General features: G+C 32.1%; 2 protein-coding genes and 1 long non-coding RNA gene across 4 annotated transcripts; all 3 read left to right on the forward strand.

Annotated features, from left to right (window-relative positions):
- The first annotated feature begins 397 nt into the window (after window positions 1-397).
- Window positions 398-10613, forward strand: LOC149690545 (protein obstructor-E-like). 2 transcript variants are annotated; one of them, XM_089870101.1, is made up of 6 exons: window positions 398-671; window positions 734-790; window positions 6760-7011; window positions 8892-9080; window positions 9333-9495; window positions 9874-10613. In XM_089870101.1, exons 2-6 carry the CDS (start codon window positions 742-744, stop codon window positions 10100-10102), a joined length of 882 nt encoding a protein of 293 aa, XP_089726227.1. In that variant the 5' UTR covers window positions 398-671; window positions 734-741; the 3' UTR covers window positions 10103-10613. The 2 variants fall into 2 exon arrangements, with proteins under 2 accessions (XP_089726227.1, XP_089726226.1); XM_089870100.1 differs by having other exon boundaries at window positions 400-590; window positions 652-790.
- Window positions 10614-10775: 162 nt separating this feature from the next.
- Window positions 10776-14108, forward strand: LOC149690546 (cytoskeleton-associated protein 5-like). The gene is made up of 7 exons (XM_089870520.1): window positions 10776-11090; window positions 11150-11325; window positions 11380-11421; window positions 11485-11569; window positions 11641-11829; window positions 13724-13882; window positions 13938-14108. The coding sequence occupies exons 1-7, from the start codon at window positions 10776-10778 to the stop codon at window positions 14106-14108; spliced, it is 1137 nt and encodes a 378-aa protein (XP_089726646.1).
- Window positions 14109-14143: 35 nt separating this feature from the next.
- LOC149690547 (uncharacterized) lies at window positions 14144-14681 on the forward strand. The gene is made up of 3 exons (XR_016383754.1): window positions 14144-14242; window positions 14317-14367; window positions 14430-14681. It is a non-coding gene; the product is annotated as an uncharacterized LOC149690547 (long non-coding RNA).
- Window positions 14682-15787: the final 1106 nt, after the last annotated feature.

Here is a 15787-nt window from a genome sequence, read left to right on the forward strand (position 1 = left end):
AAGCACTCTATTGGACGAATAGTATCACCTGACTGAGAAGCCTAACGCGTAGTGCCATCGGAACTTAATTGCTCGTATCTTCCTTAATATTCTAGATAGAAACATGGTTCCAATTGATAATATGCATTAATTTACACTCTCTTTCAATTAATAAAGAAAGAGAAAATAATATTCCGGACTATTTCTTTAAATAACTTGACTCATAGAGGGCCTTAAAAGCAGAGCGAGAGAGGGGAAAAATCCCTTTATCTCCTTTAGTGAAAAATATCTTTAGTTCAGTATCACTTTATTTCCTTCTAGAACAGAAATGGCGCACCCCCAAAAATGTTTGAACCAAAAACTAAGACGAATTTTAGGGAAACTGTTTGGGGGAGGGGGGATCTTGTCCCCCCCCCATCCCGCCTTAATAAACTAACTTAAAAATTTTATTAAGAAAAAGGAGGAAAACTTGATGTACGCATCAGCTGTAACGGGCCATACAAAAAGATTTGAGAACCAGTGGGGTGGGCCAGAAACGAAACACGAGCAGACGAGAGAAGAACTTGCAACGGAATCAAGACAAATATTATTCAAAAATATTCCACGCTAGGGTATAGTTCCAAATTCCATCATTTGGAAGGAATAGATAGGAGATAAGATTTTATTCAGCAGGGTCATTTTGGAAACGGACGGTAACCCTTTCGCACATTTAATTCAGTACTCGGTTAAGTTTAAATTACAAATTAAAATCAAGGCACCACGATGAAGACGGCGGTGGCTTTACTAATTTTCGGAGCCTGTTTAGCAGTGTGTAAGTATTTATTCATAAATTAATTAATTTTATTTAATTTCCTTAATGAGGATTTTATTATATTTTTGGGGGTATTAGTTTTTATTATAATTTTGTAAATTAAATTATTTCTTTTAGTTTTGTTAATGGGTTAGATTTATAATATTGATTTGTGGGTAGTTTATTGCTAGATTTTGCGCTAATTTTTTAAGGATTTTACGCAAATTTTGGAAATTATAACAAAATTACTAAAATTGGCTCTGAAAGTTAGGATATTTCAAACATTTTCTAAAATGGCCAACGTAATTTAGCTAAGATTTCGGAAATGTTATTTATAATTTAAATTATGTTGCTATAGAAATTTACTAGTATTTTTGAAACTTTTAGCAAAATTACTAAAATTCAGCTACATTTCAGTCGCATTTCTAAATTTCTTTACCAAAATTTTATTAAAATGATATCGAGGCATTTATTTTAACCTTGGAGTTAATTGCAAGAGTGTTAATTGAATATTTTAGAATACGTTCAAATAATTTAGTTAACCTTGGAACGACATTCGAATATTAAAAATTTTAATTGCTAGAGAATAAGTTTGCTTTAGGAAATCAAGGTAAACACGAGACTTTTAAATTAATTGAATAGAATGTTTATTTTTTGCAAAGAAAATAAGAAAATCAACAATTGCTAAATTCAAAATTTCGCAAAACAAATATTAGCCTATCTCACACGTGTTTATTCGGTTTGCAACTGCAAAATTGCAACAACACCAAGTTATCGGTGTGAAAAGCAATTTAGAATATCTATATCAACAATGTAAAACAAGATAAACTTCAAAATGGAAGAAAACCCGTTTCGAAATCGGCGTTATATTTAATTTGAAATTGTTATCTAAGAAACCCCACGTTTTATTGATTCAAACCAGCCATAGTTTGTTTTTCCATTGGCATCGTTGCTTTTCATGATAAGAAACTACAGTATTATTATTAAAACTAAATCACGTGACCAATGCACTGCCAAAGTAATACGCAAAGATGCATAAAAACTTGAATGTATTTCCGAAATTTTGAATCTTAACCACATATCCGTCGCATCCGGTTTTAGGTTAGCTCTAAAACTTAAAAACTAGTTATTTATTTTGGTACTCAAGGTTCTTGGGATATTGGGCGTTTTCAAGTTATTATTTGCTAGCGAAAAGAAAAGAAAAGCACTAAAGGCTATTGTTTTTAAATATATACCCCTTTAAATGTATTAAATGGTTAACAATGGGTTACGAATGGTCCATTTAAAAAGAAGTTAACGATAATTCATATTGGTAAAATTTTGAAGAACAATGCTTATCAGACAATGCTGGCAGACTAAAGCACTTATTTTCTTTAAAAAATAAGAATTCAATTGGGTGTTTGGTCAGGTTTTCTTTTTAATTCGAAAATTGAAAGAAATATGCTAATTGGTTTTGATAAATCTGCCATAAATTAGAGGGTCACGTGTTCTTTAGGTCGAAACTGATTGAGTTGGCTCCCAAACATTCATTGGCCCTTAACTAAATATTGTGGACCCCGTGACCTTTGACACTTTGCACTCAGTTTGACCGTAATTGGCCTTTTAATTTATGGCAGACTTACTAACTCCTCGATATTTGCGAACTGAACTGAATAGATCAGAATCAGATCTACCTTAAAATTAACTATGTCCATGCAGCCCTTTAGTTTTAACTTACACTCTTTTTATTGAATATTTAAAATTATTCAATCTTGCCAATTTTATAATTCAGGTCAAATAAACGTGAATAACAGCTATAATTTAATTTAGTCGAATCCATCTATCTTGTTAATTTTGACATCTTAGCACGAGCAAACACAATAACCCCGCCAAAATAACCATAACAATAGAATTAAAATAATTTTTGACTTTTTATCAGCTCCACCTTAATCTTAAATTCAATCGAAAATAGGACATCAAATTGAAAAAGGAAAAGAAACAAAATAGATTAAAGAATTTTTTTATTTAGTCTTTGATTAGCACTCCAAATCTACTCCCATCCGTTTCCAGCGGTAGTGACGTCAAAGTTTGGTGTTCAAAATATTTTAATCATTTTAATTAGGAGTTAATTTAAAAATGGGCATAGTTAATTGATAATTATATTTTTTAGATTCCCTTAAATTTCTAAAATAATTTTATTATTATTACGAGTTATTCAATATTAATCTTACAACATGTCAGATGCCAAGTAAAGAAAGCTAAATTGTCCTCGTAGTAACTTTAAATAGATTAAGTTAAAATTTATTACTTAAATCCGTACGGTATATAAAAAAAACTTGTCTGAAACCGCCCAAATTTTGTTTCAAATGTAGATAAGCTATCACTTTAATCTTATCTCCGTGACTTAAGAACTTAAAGACAGTTTGAAATATATATAAAAAGGAGTCTTAAATTTGATAAATACATTTTCAAACTTCTAAAAATATCAGCCCATGTAGTTTTAATTAAAATGTGGGTCAAACTTTACGGAAAGTGACTTGTCAGAGTCTGGGTTCAGCCGCAGCCGTTGGGGCTTTCACGAATAAGATGTATTTAAAACCAGTTATCTATTACCCGGACAGAAATAAACCCAGAGTTGATTATATTTCGAGGAAACGAAAAAGAAATCTGCACCTTTAAATATTTATTAAGATTATATTTAACGTAGTTTAGTTATCGTTTAACTTTAACTAATGTTTAAATGATATAACTAAATTTGCAATTGCAACAATTTCAAAATACTTGGATACACTCAAGTATTTTAATCTTTTCTTTTTTTTAATTATTTATATTATTAATTTTTTTTTATTCCAAATTATTTCACCTTTTTTAATCTGAGAACCGCGCATCACCCAATAAAATTCTTTATAAGTATGGGTTAAAAGTATACAGGCTAGGAACAATCTCTACTCGACAACTCCGTGCCTCTATAGACCGTTTTCGGCGTAAAAGGGGGTAGACAACCCTCAGTATCGGTACATACAAGGGGGTTGATACAATGCCATCTCTTGTCACTCTCATAATACAAAAAGACTACAGCGCAGGCGCCAGTAAACTAGATGGAGGGCAGAGTTTTACCCCCGTGTCTTTCCCTCTCACTTACATCGAAATAGTCTGTGGGATAAAAAACATTTTACAATAAAACGGCGTCGCAGCCTATTTATTTAACTTTCTAGACAGATCTCCCCAATCAAACCCAAACTTATAAACATTTTAGTTGGGTTATGATATTAATAAACGTTAATTGTAGGCTCGGGCAAAATCTTAATCTTCTAACTTCACCTTGTTTAAAGAAGAAATTAGGCAACAGATAGTTCCTAGTTCTCCAAATTCCTTAGAAGAAAGTTATAAGTTCTATTTAAAAACTAGACGCACCCAAAAAAGTTACAAAAGGAATGTTACATTACACGTATGTATGTTTCGGAAGTTGTCCCGCTGCTGCTGATGCTGTTGTTGGTGTACCTTTCTGTACTCTCCGTGACGCCCTAAACCTCCAACTGGGAGCCGACAAGTTTAACGTTTATAGTTTATTGACCCACTGTTCCACTATTTCTTATTATATACTAAGGTTTTAAAACAAAAAAGCCATAACAGTAGTGAGTTGAGAAATTTCCCCTCAAGTAGTGTAGTGAGTCTATTGACCCAAAGAAAGTGTTTTTTCATTTTTACTTCTACCTATGTTTTACTTTTTAGGAAGAACTACCTGGCTTATTATTATCTTAGGAAATACTTTCATTTTGTGGGTTTTTATTTCTTCTTTTGAGTTTGGGTGTATTATGGATAGATCTTTAATTAGAGGGTACAGTTATGTAATTGGCAGAATTGTCACGATTTCATTTAGTGAAATTTAAAGGTAGCAAAGCGTTGATTTAATAAAAACTCCCCCCTCCCACTTTTAAAGCAATATTGGTAGGTTTAAAATATCAAACTTTATAGACCTGTGTAACAGAGTGTATAATTAGAAATTGGCAAGACTTACTTAGTTAATCTAATGAGTAATAACAAACTAAACTAAATTATTAATAAGTGGATAACGCTTATATTTGTGTCGTGTTTATTTATTTATTTAGGAAATTGTACACTATTTCACATTTGTAAACAAGATGATAAAACGTGTCAACGAGTTTTCCTTTAAATAAATATAAAGTAAATACAGGATTTGAGAAGTAAAATTTAAACATTCTTTAAATTTTAATAGTAAAAAAAAACCAGGTTTTTTATTTGTTTGGGGGTTTTTTTCATCAAAATTATTTCAAAAATACACAACGGAGAGTCGGAGATATGTTTGAATGGTGTAAATAAAGCAAAATCGCTTGACCTAAATTGTAGATGGGTCATCAATTTCAGTAGACAATCTTCAATAGGAATGTTTATATAATTATCTTTGATTCTAAAGATTAAGTTATTTAAACTTTTTATAGCGTCTGGAAAGTTTCTGTGGCATTCCCATAAAACCACATAGACTTTTCAAAAACCTAATTTTTTTTAAAACTCTGAATATTTTAAACATCTTTATTAATATCACATTTAAAGTCCCTTAAACGCGTTATATGGTACGCTTCAATTGATATTTTATTTAAATTTTATTTTAAACTTATTATAAACCCAAAAACAAGAAAAAGCAGACGTTATAGATTACCATATATTACAATTTATAAACTACTTTTTAAAGTGGTTAAAACCAGTTCATTTCCATACTAGTCTGACATGATATAAATGAAGATACAGATATGTCTAACACTTCTAAAATTCTATTAAACGTCTACCTAGACTAAGAATATAGACTTAAATGAGTGTCCTGTCCCTTGGATGGTAGAAAAACATCCATGTGACATCCATAATTTCAAGGACAAAGTTATAAGTATAAAAAAGTGACTTAGAAATTTAAATCTCATCTAAAGCAAAAAGCATATCCCGTCGTTTTGCTGGTAGAATACTAATATCGCTTTGAACCTAGTCTATTTTATTTTAAAGGGAATATTAAGCCTCTACAAGTATTAATTTATGCCTATTTCTCAGTAATGGTGACATAATAACTTTCTACATCATTTACAATCCCTTTAAGATATTGAAAAACAAATGTTAAATGCAGTTTGGTAACATTCCTTAGTAGAATTTTAGGAAAATGGGAAAATTTTTAAATCAATAAATTTAGATCTTTTATGGACTTCTTTACTTGTCAAATTTATCTTAAACATTGTTAGACGTATATTTACCGGTAACCGGTATAAAATAAATAATTCCAAGGTCGGAAATCTAACTAGGCAATCTCGATTGGGGTACCAAGAAATGAATAAGTAACGTTTGAGCTTGAGGAATGTTTGACAATTATATATTTTTTGTGGAAAATCAGCCCATACGGGCTCGTAATTGAGTATTATAACCTTGGTAAATGACAGATATGTTCGGAGAAGACCTAATTAGTAACGGGAATTTAGGAAGGCATATCTTTATGGCGCCTTTCGGTTTCAGTATAAAAGGAAAGTGGGTGTTAAAAGGTCATTTAAAGGTAGTTGAGAAAAATCAGGAAGTAATTAAGGGTTATAAGGATTTAAATACACTTTGGTAAAAGATATGAGGGTTTCTATAAGCTTTGGTAAAAGGTATGAGGGTTTTAATATACTTTGGTAAAAGATATGAGGATTTTAATACACTTTGGTAAAAGATACGAGGATTTTAATACACTTTGGTAAAAGATACGAGGATTTTAATACACTTTGGTAAAAGATACGGGGATTTTTATACACTCTGGTAAAAGATACGAAGGTTTTAATACACTTTGGTAAAGATTTGAGGATTTAAATATACTTTGGAAAATGATAGGAGGATTTAAATACACTCTGGTAAAAGATACGAGGGTTTTATTACACTTTGGTAAAAGATATGAGGATTTAAATACACTTTGAAATTATTTAGGGTCTGTTGAATTGAACTTTTTATTTATTACAATTTTTCTTATTTCTTCCATGCAGCTCTAGCGCAAAGAGATAGAGACAGGGATAATAACAACAATCAACCCAGAGACAAAGTGTGCAAGAAAGACTCTGGTCTCTTCCCACACGAACAATACTGCGATTACTATTACGACTGTTTAGATGGAATTGCAACACTTCAACTCTGTCCCAATGGTCTGGCTTTCGCTGGTAAACAACGTGGATTACTCAATTCCTGCGATTACCCTCATCGTGCTGGATGTCCCGATGAAGATGGAAGAATCATGGGCCGTAAGTTCACTTACATTTAATTCTGATGTTTTAAAATGTTTCATGACAATTTGTCAATGAAAGAGGCGGGACATTTTAGTTACGTCACTTTTTAAGGAACTTAATTCCATTTAGTAAGGAGAGTTGTTCAGTCACGTGGTTTATGACGCATTTTCAAAGAAATCATCACAATTAATCAATATTTATGTCGAAAATTTAACTTTAAACGGGCCCATTAGATTCGCTAACTAGTTTTAAAATTTAAAATAATTTATCTCTTTTTTCTGGGAAATTTTATTTGTAACTTATTCAAATATAATTATATAGAATTTACACACATTATAAAATATGAGAAAAGAAAGGCAGTTTCTTTCAGTAAAGACCAACTTACGGTAGTTACCATTAATAAAATTATAATACAAAGACAAAAAATTCCTGTTTTTCAACTTTTAGGCGTTTAGACGGCTAGCCCATCATAGTTTAGTTGTTTTTTTTTTGTTGAAATTCATGTATTTAACTTCTCATTTAAAACATCTTTTTAGAAGTTAAAAAAGAAACAGGTATATATTAGGTTTAAACAGAAGAAAAAACAACATTTATGTCGTGTGCAATTTTTTTAATGTTTTTAAAACGTTTTTAACACACCAGGATTTCCGGGTATATTCACAATGCCAATAACAATGTTTTCAGGCAATTTTCAATTAAATTTTTAAATTATTAAATTTCTTTTATTATATACCCTTAAGGTTATTAAAAACCAAAACATTAAAAGATTTTTTTTTTCAAATCTCAAACACAATTTTGGAAATAATTTTTTTTTATAAAGAAATTTCCTTGGCAAGTCAAACTTTTAGAAAATCACTTCGACAAAAAAATTAATTTTAAAAAATGCGGAAAATAATTTTTTCAACTTCCGATAAATTCCATTAATTTTTACTTAATTTTATTTAATTTTTTTATTTCTTTCTAAGAAAAGATTATCTTAGTTTGGTATAGAAAAGAAATACAGTGGTGGATTAAGGAAACATTTGGAGATAGATTTATTTTTAGATGGGTCAGTAAGAAAAATTTATTTCGGTGTTAGTAGGTGATCTAAATTTACTTTTAACATCCAAATTTTTGTTGGATTTAAACAAAGAACTAGTTCAATGTGATTTATTTAATTCTAATATTAATACATATCTATAACCCAATACGCCGCAATTATGGAATACGAATTAAGGTTATTCTTAATTACGCTAATTAAATGATACACTAAATTAAATATACCGGTTTTACATTTAGCAAGATCCTTTTGATTTTGATTTTTTTTTTTTTGTAAGAAATAATACGAGATTTGAAACCCGTATAAATGAAAATTTGGTTTGCTAAACGTAAAGTAGGTTAAAAGCAAGTTGAATAAACAAGTTTGGAAAATTTTGTAGAATCGCAAAGGATACATATCGTGTATTGGCGAAAACGGAGTTGCTCTCATTTTGTTTATTATATTTAAATATATTTCGGGGCTAATTTTATCGTTTTGAAAGATGGAAAAACCGGTAAACAAAAATTAATATATTTTTTTATTTCTTAATTTGAGGTCAAAAGTTTACGCTTTTTTCGTCGCGACAGAGTTATTGCAAATCTGTTCACGAGATTTTAGTGTTAAGCCTAAATTACGAATAATATTCGAACATACCCTAGCTTAAGGCGAATTTTCTTAAATATCCCTTATTCGTGGTTTGTGGTTTTAAAATTGTATCAAGGTTGAGTGAAATTTTTCAAAAGGGGCCTAATATTATTCATTACACGTTTTGGAAACCGAACATTTTAAAAAAAAATCACTTTTATTTTATCATTTTGCTTATTTATTTATTTATTTATTTATTTTAATCCATAATTTTTTTGGTGTTATTTTACAGAAACTCCAATTGGATCAGATAACTGTCAATGGCAATATGGAGTCTTCGCTCATCAGACCAGTTGTACTCGATACTGGCAATGCTGGAACGGAACCGCCACCCCTCAACAATGTCCCTTCTCCCTACTCTACAACGATGACATTCACTCTTGCGATTGGCCCGATAATGTCCCCGATTGCCAAAAACATCGTAATGACACTTTAAAAATCAAAAAAAATCAAATGAGATTTCATTCATAATCATTTTTGTAAAGAGACTTCGTTATTTAATCATTCCAATAAACTATAGTCCTTCTTTCTGGTCCATTGCCCGCATGTCCTATCATTATCACTTTAGTCCCTGCAATAGTCGTCTTTAGTTAGTAATCAAGTCAGGTCATGTCATTCATTGCTCGTTAGGCATATTTAGAATTTAAGCCTAATGACAATTTGAAATTCACAGCTCTGTGCAAGGATACTCCCAACGGCAAAATCGCTATTGACAACGCTTGTGTCCGATTTTGGCTTTGCGTCGGTGGATACCCCAGACTTCAACGTTGCGCCGCTGGACTCGCTTTTAACCCTGTCAACTTGAGATGCGAACTTGCCAACCTTGTTCCAGGATGGTTAGTATTATATTTTTCATTTGGAACCTGATTTCAATTGATCCATCCATATCTACTTGATTTGTTCTGGCCTTTCGTTGGTTCTCTTAGGCCAAAGACCTGCAGATAACGAAAGTCCTTTATATAGTCTTTGGGATCAATAGTTATCACTAAAAGGGCTAGAGAAAATTCCACTCTCTCTCTCTCTCTCTCTCATCTTCCAATTCAGTGCAGTGTTGTCAGCCCTCTGTGAGCCAAGAAAGTCAAGTATTGATTCAAACTGAACTGCACTAGTTTGGCTCACAAACGGCCTGGCAACTCTTGGGTGAAAAATATGTATAGAAAGATCATGAAATTGCATTACAGTCCAAACATTAAAACTTTATTTGATAATTTCAGCGAACCACCACCAACTACTCCCAACCCAGATGAAGACCCTGAGGAAGCTGACCGAGCCGCTAGACCAGAAAGGCCACTCAGAGAACGCCGGCCAATTGCGCCAGCGAGCCCCGCTCAAGACCTCGGTGACGATGACCGAAGCCCGGCTCAAGCTCCTCCACCAGCCCGTGGTCGTCGCCCCAACACCAGGCCCCAATTCAGACCACCCCCACCAGATGTTCAAGGATAAGACCTAAAACATCCTGACGTGCCATAATATAAACTTTTTTAATAAAACCGTTTTATTTCATCTTCGTTCGTAGAAGATACATGTAACAAGATTCCATTTCACAATTTTTAATTCTCGGGGCTCACGGATTTCGAGGATTTATTTAAATTAATTAATCCTTTAAAATCGTCAGTCACGTGATTCACCCACTACTGTTTATTCGGGTGCACTTAAAGCAGAAAAAATGCAACGTTAGTTAAAAACCACCAAAACTCTGGAATTAGTTTTATGTAATTTAAAGCTCTTTTTTGCACTCTCTGTAAATATTATTTTTATATTTACATATTTTAGTTGTTTCACGTTTTATATGAAAAAAAATTCCCCTCCCATAATTTTCAATTTCACAGTTGGAACAAATCTTTTTTTAACATTTTCGGTTAATTTAAAAACAAAACCGAATGTGTGTATGCGTGTATCTTGTGAACATTTCTGCGTTTCAAAAATAAAAAACCAAAATATCCCGCCCCGAAAATCGTAATTTAATTTTTTATTTATTCAAAATGAATTTTTTTATTTTAATTTTGAGGCAAGATTCATTTCCAGTTTGGTGATTGTTACTGTAACATACAGTTAAATATATTTGCTCTTCAATTAGTTATAGATAATTAACATTACGTATATAATTTGGTAGAGTATGGCGTCCAATAACATTACTGGATTCAATACGCATAATTTAGAAATGAAATCCTCAAATAATGCACACGATGTTTGTCAGAAGAACGTTGACAAATTACCAGTTTACAATTTCGCTATGCCAAAAGCCATGCGTTTAGAATTGGATGCCAACAATATTACTCACTTTTTGAAATTTGTGGATCAGTTCGCGTTGTCAATTGTAAAGCATTTTGAATCATTACCATCAAAAATAATAGCTTATCAATTTGATGAAAGGAAATCCGAACTGGAAATAACTAATTCTCTGACATCTATTGTCAACGTTTTAGAGTTGGTAAGCATTTAAAGTTGCATATAATAAAATTTAAATACGAATTAACTCGGTTTAATTAGATGACGTCATATCCTGAACTCTCGACATCCGTAGGCAGAAACGTACTTCGTGATTTATTTTCGGCTACAATTAAAGCCTTTGTTGATTTTAAAGACAAAATAGTTCATCTCGAAGAATTAACAAATAAAATATTGGTAGTGTTGATAAAAAGATGTGATCACACCAATGTTTTGTGGTAAGTAATTTATTATAACCTTAGGTCCAGAATTTAATTTTGTAACAATTACAGCGCTCTTATAACATTACTGAATGAATGTATCGAGAAATCATTGTAAGTCTTAGTTACAATTTTTTTAAATGTAAATTTGGGGATAAGAAAATTGATTAACTTCAGGGCTTTACGTGAAATTTCAATGTCGGAAAAAGGTGTATGTACAGTTGAACGCGAGTGTGATCCCAGAGAAGAATTAACTATGAAAGTGAGTTTAATTATTATTGGCAAATATTATATTTCACCTCTTAATTATGTAAATAAAATTTCTTAATTTAGTGCATATGGAAATTGATCAGAATAATGGAGTCGCAGTTTAAAAAATTGGAATTCGAAAAAGTGCTCCACGATTGTCACGTGTTTCTGAAAATGTACCCTGAAGAATTTTGGAATTCATTGAAGTGGGATACGCCATTTAATACAGTTCTAACTGTGGTCACGTTTTTAATCAAACATTGCGGAAAATCGGTGCGTATTTTATGTTGTGTTTATTTCATAGTTTTTGCCGTATCAATGAAATCCAACTTGACTTTTAATCTTATAGTTAGTTTTGAGTTGTACCTGAGATATTACTGACATTCAGAAATAATAATTGCTGACACAAGTCTGTAATATTTCTTGTAACTTGACTGTTTTCTTTGGGTACCAAGGTCAACATAAACGTAAAATAAGAAACTGACCCTAAAACAATTGTCAGCAAAAAACTACGGTCAATTGGGAAACCATTCAGAAAGGTGAATTGCAAATTTGCCTTTAATTTGCAATATAAATAGCTTTCAGTTGAATTTCGTACGCACGACATTGCCCCTATTTTAGTAACTCGTTTGTGCCAGCAATGTTTTAAGTAATCCTTACAATCTGCCATTAACGATAAATTGAACAAAACGATTCCAGTTTCCAAAAGTATGGTAACAGTCTGAACCATTATTAAGAAGAAATATTTTTGAACCTCGAAACTTGCAAGTAGCGTGGTAAAATTGAAGCAAAAAGTGCCTACCCAGTCGATAATCCATAAAAACAGGCACCATCTTAACTTGGAATCCAATTGGTCTAAAATTACCATATATCGCGTATGTTGCTTCGCAAGTTTTTGAACGTCTGCATTCGTTGCGGTCGCTACTCGTACACCAAAATGCCATATTTGCACTCGTAAACTTTCCACTGTAAATGAAGCCATTGCTTTCAATGAATGTTCAAAAATGAAAATGAGTGACTCCAATACTAAACATATTCTACAAATCCATAATTTCAAATTTCTATCAAACTCCAATTTGCCAAACATTATTACGATCTCTTCCTGCGCACTTTCCTCTGTTGAACCGAATATGTACGTGTTAATGATTGCGTGACTTATTGACAAAATTGCCAAAACTATTTGAAAACCGCCAAGAATCTTCATTTTCGAGTTAACAACTTCAGCTGAATGATCAGATGATTTTTCGTTCTCGATCAGGTATTTCAGGCAACTGTTGGTCGGTCCATTTTCAATCAATGACCAGTTGATGACGTATGTTACGATGAATACTTTCATTATCAACATAACAGAAAAGAAAGACTCCACGGTATTCATGAAATGGAAAAATCTAACAGGGAGCGCGTGGTCATTTGCAAGATGATCAGATTGAAGAAAATTATTTTCATTTTGCTTGTTCCATCGCGTCTCGTTTGGATCTCTTATTGCTCCTAAAAATTTTAGAAACTTTACTTCAATGTTAAAGACGGCGTTTTCCGTAACGCAAGATGGTAGAAACATGGTATCGGTTCTAATGCCTACCTAAAGAAGTTCGTTATTTATTCGTATAATAATTTGTATATTTTCTGCTGGGAATTCGCGTGACATAAACAGGTGTAGTATTTTATCGTAAACTGTATTCGTAGTTCGGAAACGTTTTATTTATATAAAATACTTACCGTTTTGGTATCGTTTTCGTGGCATAGTTACGGTTACGACTGCCATTATATTCGTTTTGAGCCATGTACAATAATTGTTTTCCCATGAGGGGATAGTTTTCAAACTTTATTCGTGAGATATGTTCCCATAAGTATAACACTACCTATGCTTCGTAATGCTAGGGACTTACAACTCGAGCTAGTTCGAGAATGACAAGCGGTTAATTTTGCAGTCTATCTTCATATTTATTTAGTCTGTACTAAGCCTTTGACAGCGTTTTACCATGGTGTCGCTTTACCTCGAATCTATGACCTACCTCCTTCACTTCATGACAAGCTCCAGTTTGTAACCAGTGACAAACTTATGGCAGGAACATATCTTATGAACTTATGCTGATATGTAATGTTCATTTGACTCACTCATAACGTTTCAGTCTTTTTATTATTGTTGTTATTCTTATCATTTTTATAGATTTTCAATTACTTGACGTTGGTTCGATTTACTGAGAAGTCTGATTTCAATTTGTATGATTACATTAAAAGTAAGCTTAGTTTCAAGAGGAGAACATCTCAATTACACCAATTTTATAATCTTTTGGATACGGAGAAAGACTCAGAATTGTGTCTTCAAGTAAGCAGTCCAAGTTTGGGACTAGATTCCTTTGTATAATTCAAAATATTTTCAGTTCGAGAATACATTTGAAGTTACTGAAAACTACGTGAAAAAGTCTTGCCATCTCAAAGTAGTTGATGAAAAGGTCAACCGTTTAGTTTCATTTAAATTTTCGAATGATTCTGAATTTACTTACCCGATGGATTTTGATATTTCTGGTATCGTAACTAAAACCGAATACTAAATTACAAAAATTCTAAATATGTAACTTTTGCAGAGTCGTGTAACACGCCAAGATACAACGCAACTCCATTCGAATGTGTAGAATTTTTGAAGAGTTACGCAACAATTCATCAAATTGAGGAGTCGGAAGTACTTGTAAGTATTCATTGGTTTAATTCTGAAGTTTGTGTTTTCGGTTTATGAATCTCGGAGATTATATTAAATTTCAGTTCAAAGATCCGAATTATTTGCGGAAGTTCTGTGATGATATAAACACTCCGGTATGTTTCTAAAACGAGTCTAATTATTTTTCTAATTACGGATGTATTTTAAATTTTATCAGATATCAAATAATCTCGAAGAGGAATGTGAGCTAATTGTAAAACATGCTCTAATAGAATTTTAACAGTTGGAGAAATTTTATGTTGCTGATAATTCACCCGACCTTTGACATAAAATTTATTTGACCTATTTATGGTAACTTATTTTGTAACATTTGTTCATGTTAGATTGTTTTAGTTCAGTGTTTATCTTCATAAAAGTTTTTTTAAAATACCTTCAATCAAAACGTAGTTAAATAAATCTATTTAATCACTTAGACAATTATAATTATTGCAACGAATTAGTTTAATGGCCATATTTATTTATTTAATAATTTAATTTGATTGATTTTCAATTAGTAATCGCTATTTAAAATTTACGGGAAAATTTATATAGGGTGGCGACGTCTAATTCGGAACACGTCTAATTCAGTACACTTTTTTAAAAATCGGCTTAAATTTGTTTTGGGGGCTTCAATTCGGAGAAAACGAGGCCTAAAATATCAATCATTCATCGCGAATCCATTAAAAATCATCCCGAGATTGTAGGAAAACATCCCGAGAAGATACGACAAAAATTAGCAGAGTACCCAAATTAAGCATATTAAATTAATGGAAATTTTAGGGAATGTCACTGCCATGGCCTCAGCAAATAAGGTTTCGAGAACGACTGAGGAAAGGTACGCTCACTCACCTGATTTCAAACGAAAGTACCACTCTTTAGCTACAATTTATGACCATTGGGAATATGGTAGAAAAGATATTTCACTCACAATTCCTAATCAAAAAAATATGCCCATTACGTCTAATTCGGAACGATGAAAAATACACCGCTTGCCCTCTTGATTACTTGTACTAAACTCATCCTAACCTATAATTATGGTAATCGTGAACATCGTTAAGTACAAGACCAAACTTTTAAAGACTGTATAACACCAATAGCAGACTATTTTTTCGCTTCGCGCCAAAACGCGGTATTTCCACCGCTATTTCGCGGCCTCTAAATATTTATATTTATTAACCTCTTTGAAAGTGAGTTTTCTGTTTTCTTAGCCTGTTTACCAAATTAAAACAACCCTGCTCGGATTTGAAACCACCCTTTACCAATTAAAACCACCCTGTTCCGAATTAAAACCCCCCTGTTCCGGATTAAAACCACCCTAGTTCCGAATTAGATGCAATTGTTCCGAATACGACGTAACTACAAAGTTTGGGAAAAACCTATTTTCTCGCTTAATAATTACATTAGAAAGATGAAAAGGGGCTTAAAATATGCGCAAAGGTTCGATCTACAGGTCTACAAACACAAATAATATCTGCAATTGCCAAAAATACGCTATATTATGTAATTTTAAAAAAGTGTTCTGAATTGGACGTCACT

The sequence above is a fragment of the Phalangium opilio genome, unplaced genomic scaffold (genome assembly GCF_054372755.1).
Source record: "Phalangium opilio isolate 3A_F unplaced genomic scaffold, DU_Popi_V2 ptg000031l_1, whole genome shotgun sequence".
Lineage (NCBI taxonomy): Eukaryota > Metazoa > Arthropoda > Arachnida > Opiliones > Phalangiidae > Phalangium > Phalangium opilio.

Bases quoted from the DNA above. Each gene is read 5' to 3' on its own strand.
- LOC149690546 (XM_089870520.1), top strand. From the start codon at position 10,776: ATGGCGTCCAATAACATTACTGGATTCAATACGCATAATTTAGAAATG. The intron at 11,570-11,640 runs GTGAGTTTAATT...TTCTTAATTTAG, and splicing joins GAGAAGAATTAACTATGAAA to TGCATATGGAAATTGATCAG. The intron at 13,883-13,937 runs GTAAGCAGTCCA...AAATATTTTCAG, and splicing joins ACTCAGAATTGTGTCTTCAA to TTCGAGAATACATTTGAAGT.
- LOC149690545 (XM_089870101.1), top strand. From the start codon at position 742: ATGAAGACGGCGGTGGCTTTACTAATTTTCGGAGCCTGTTTAGCAGTG. The intron at 791-6,759 runs GTAAGTATTTAT...TCTTCCATGCAG, and splicing joins CGGAGCCTGTTTAGCAGTGT to CTCTAGCGCAAAGAGATAGA. The intron at 9,496-9,873 runs GTTAGTATTATA...TGATAATTTCAG, and splicing joins GCCAACCTTGTTCCAGGATG to CGAACCACCACCAACTACTC.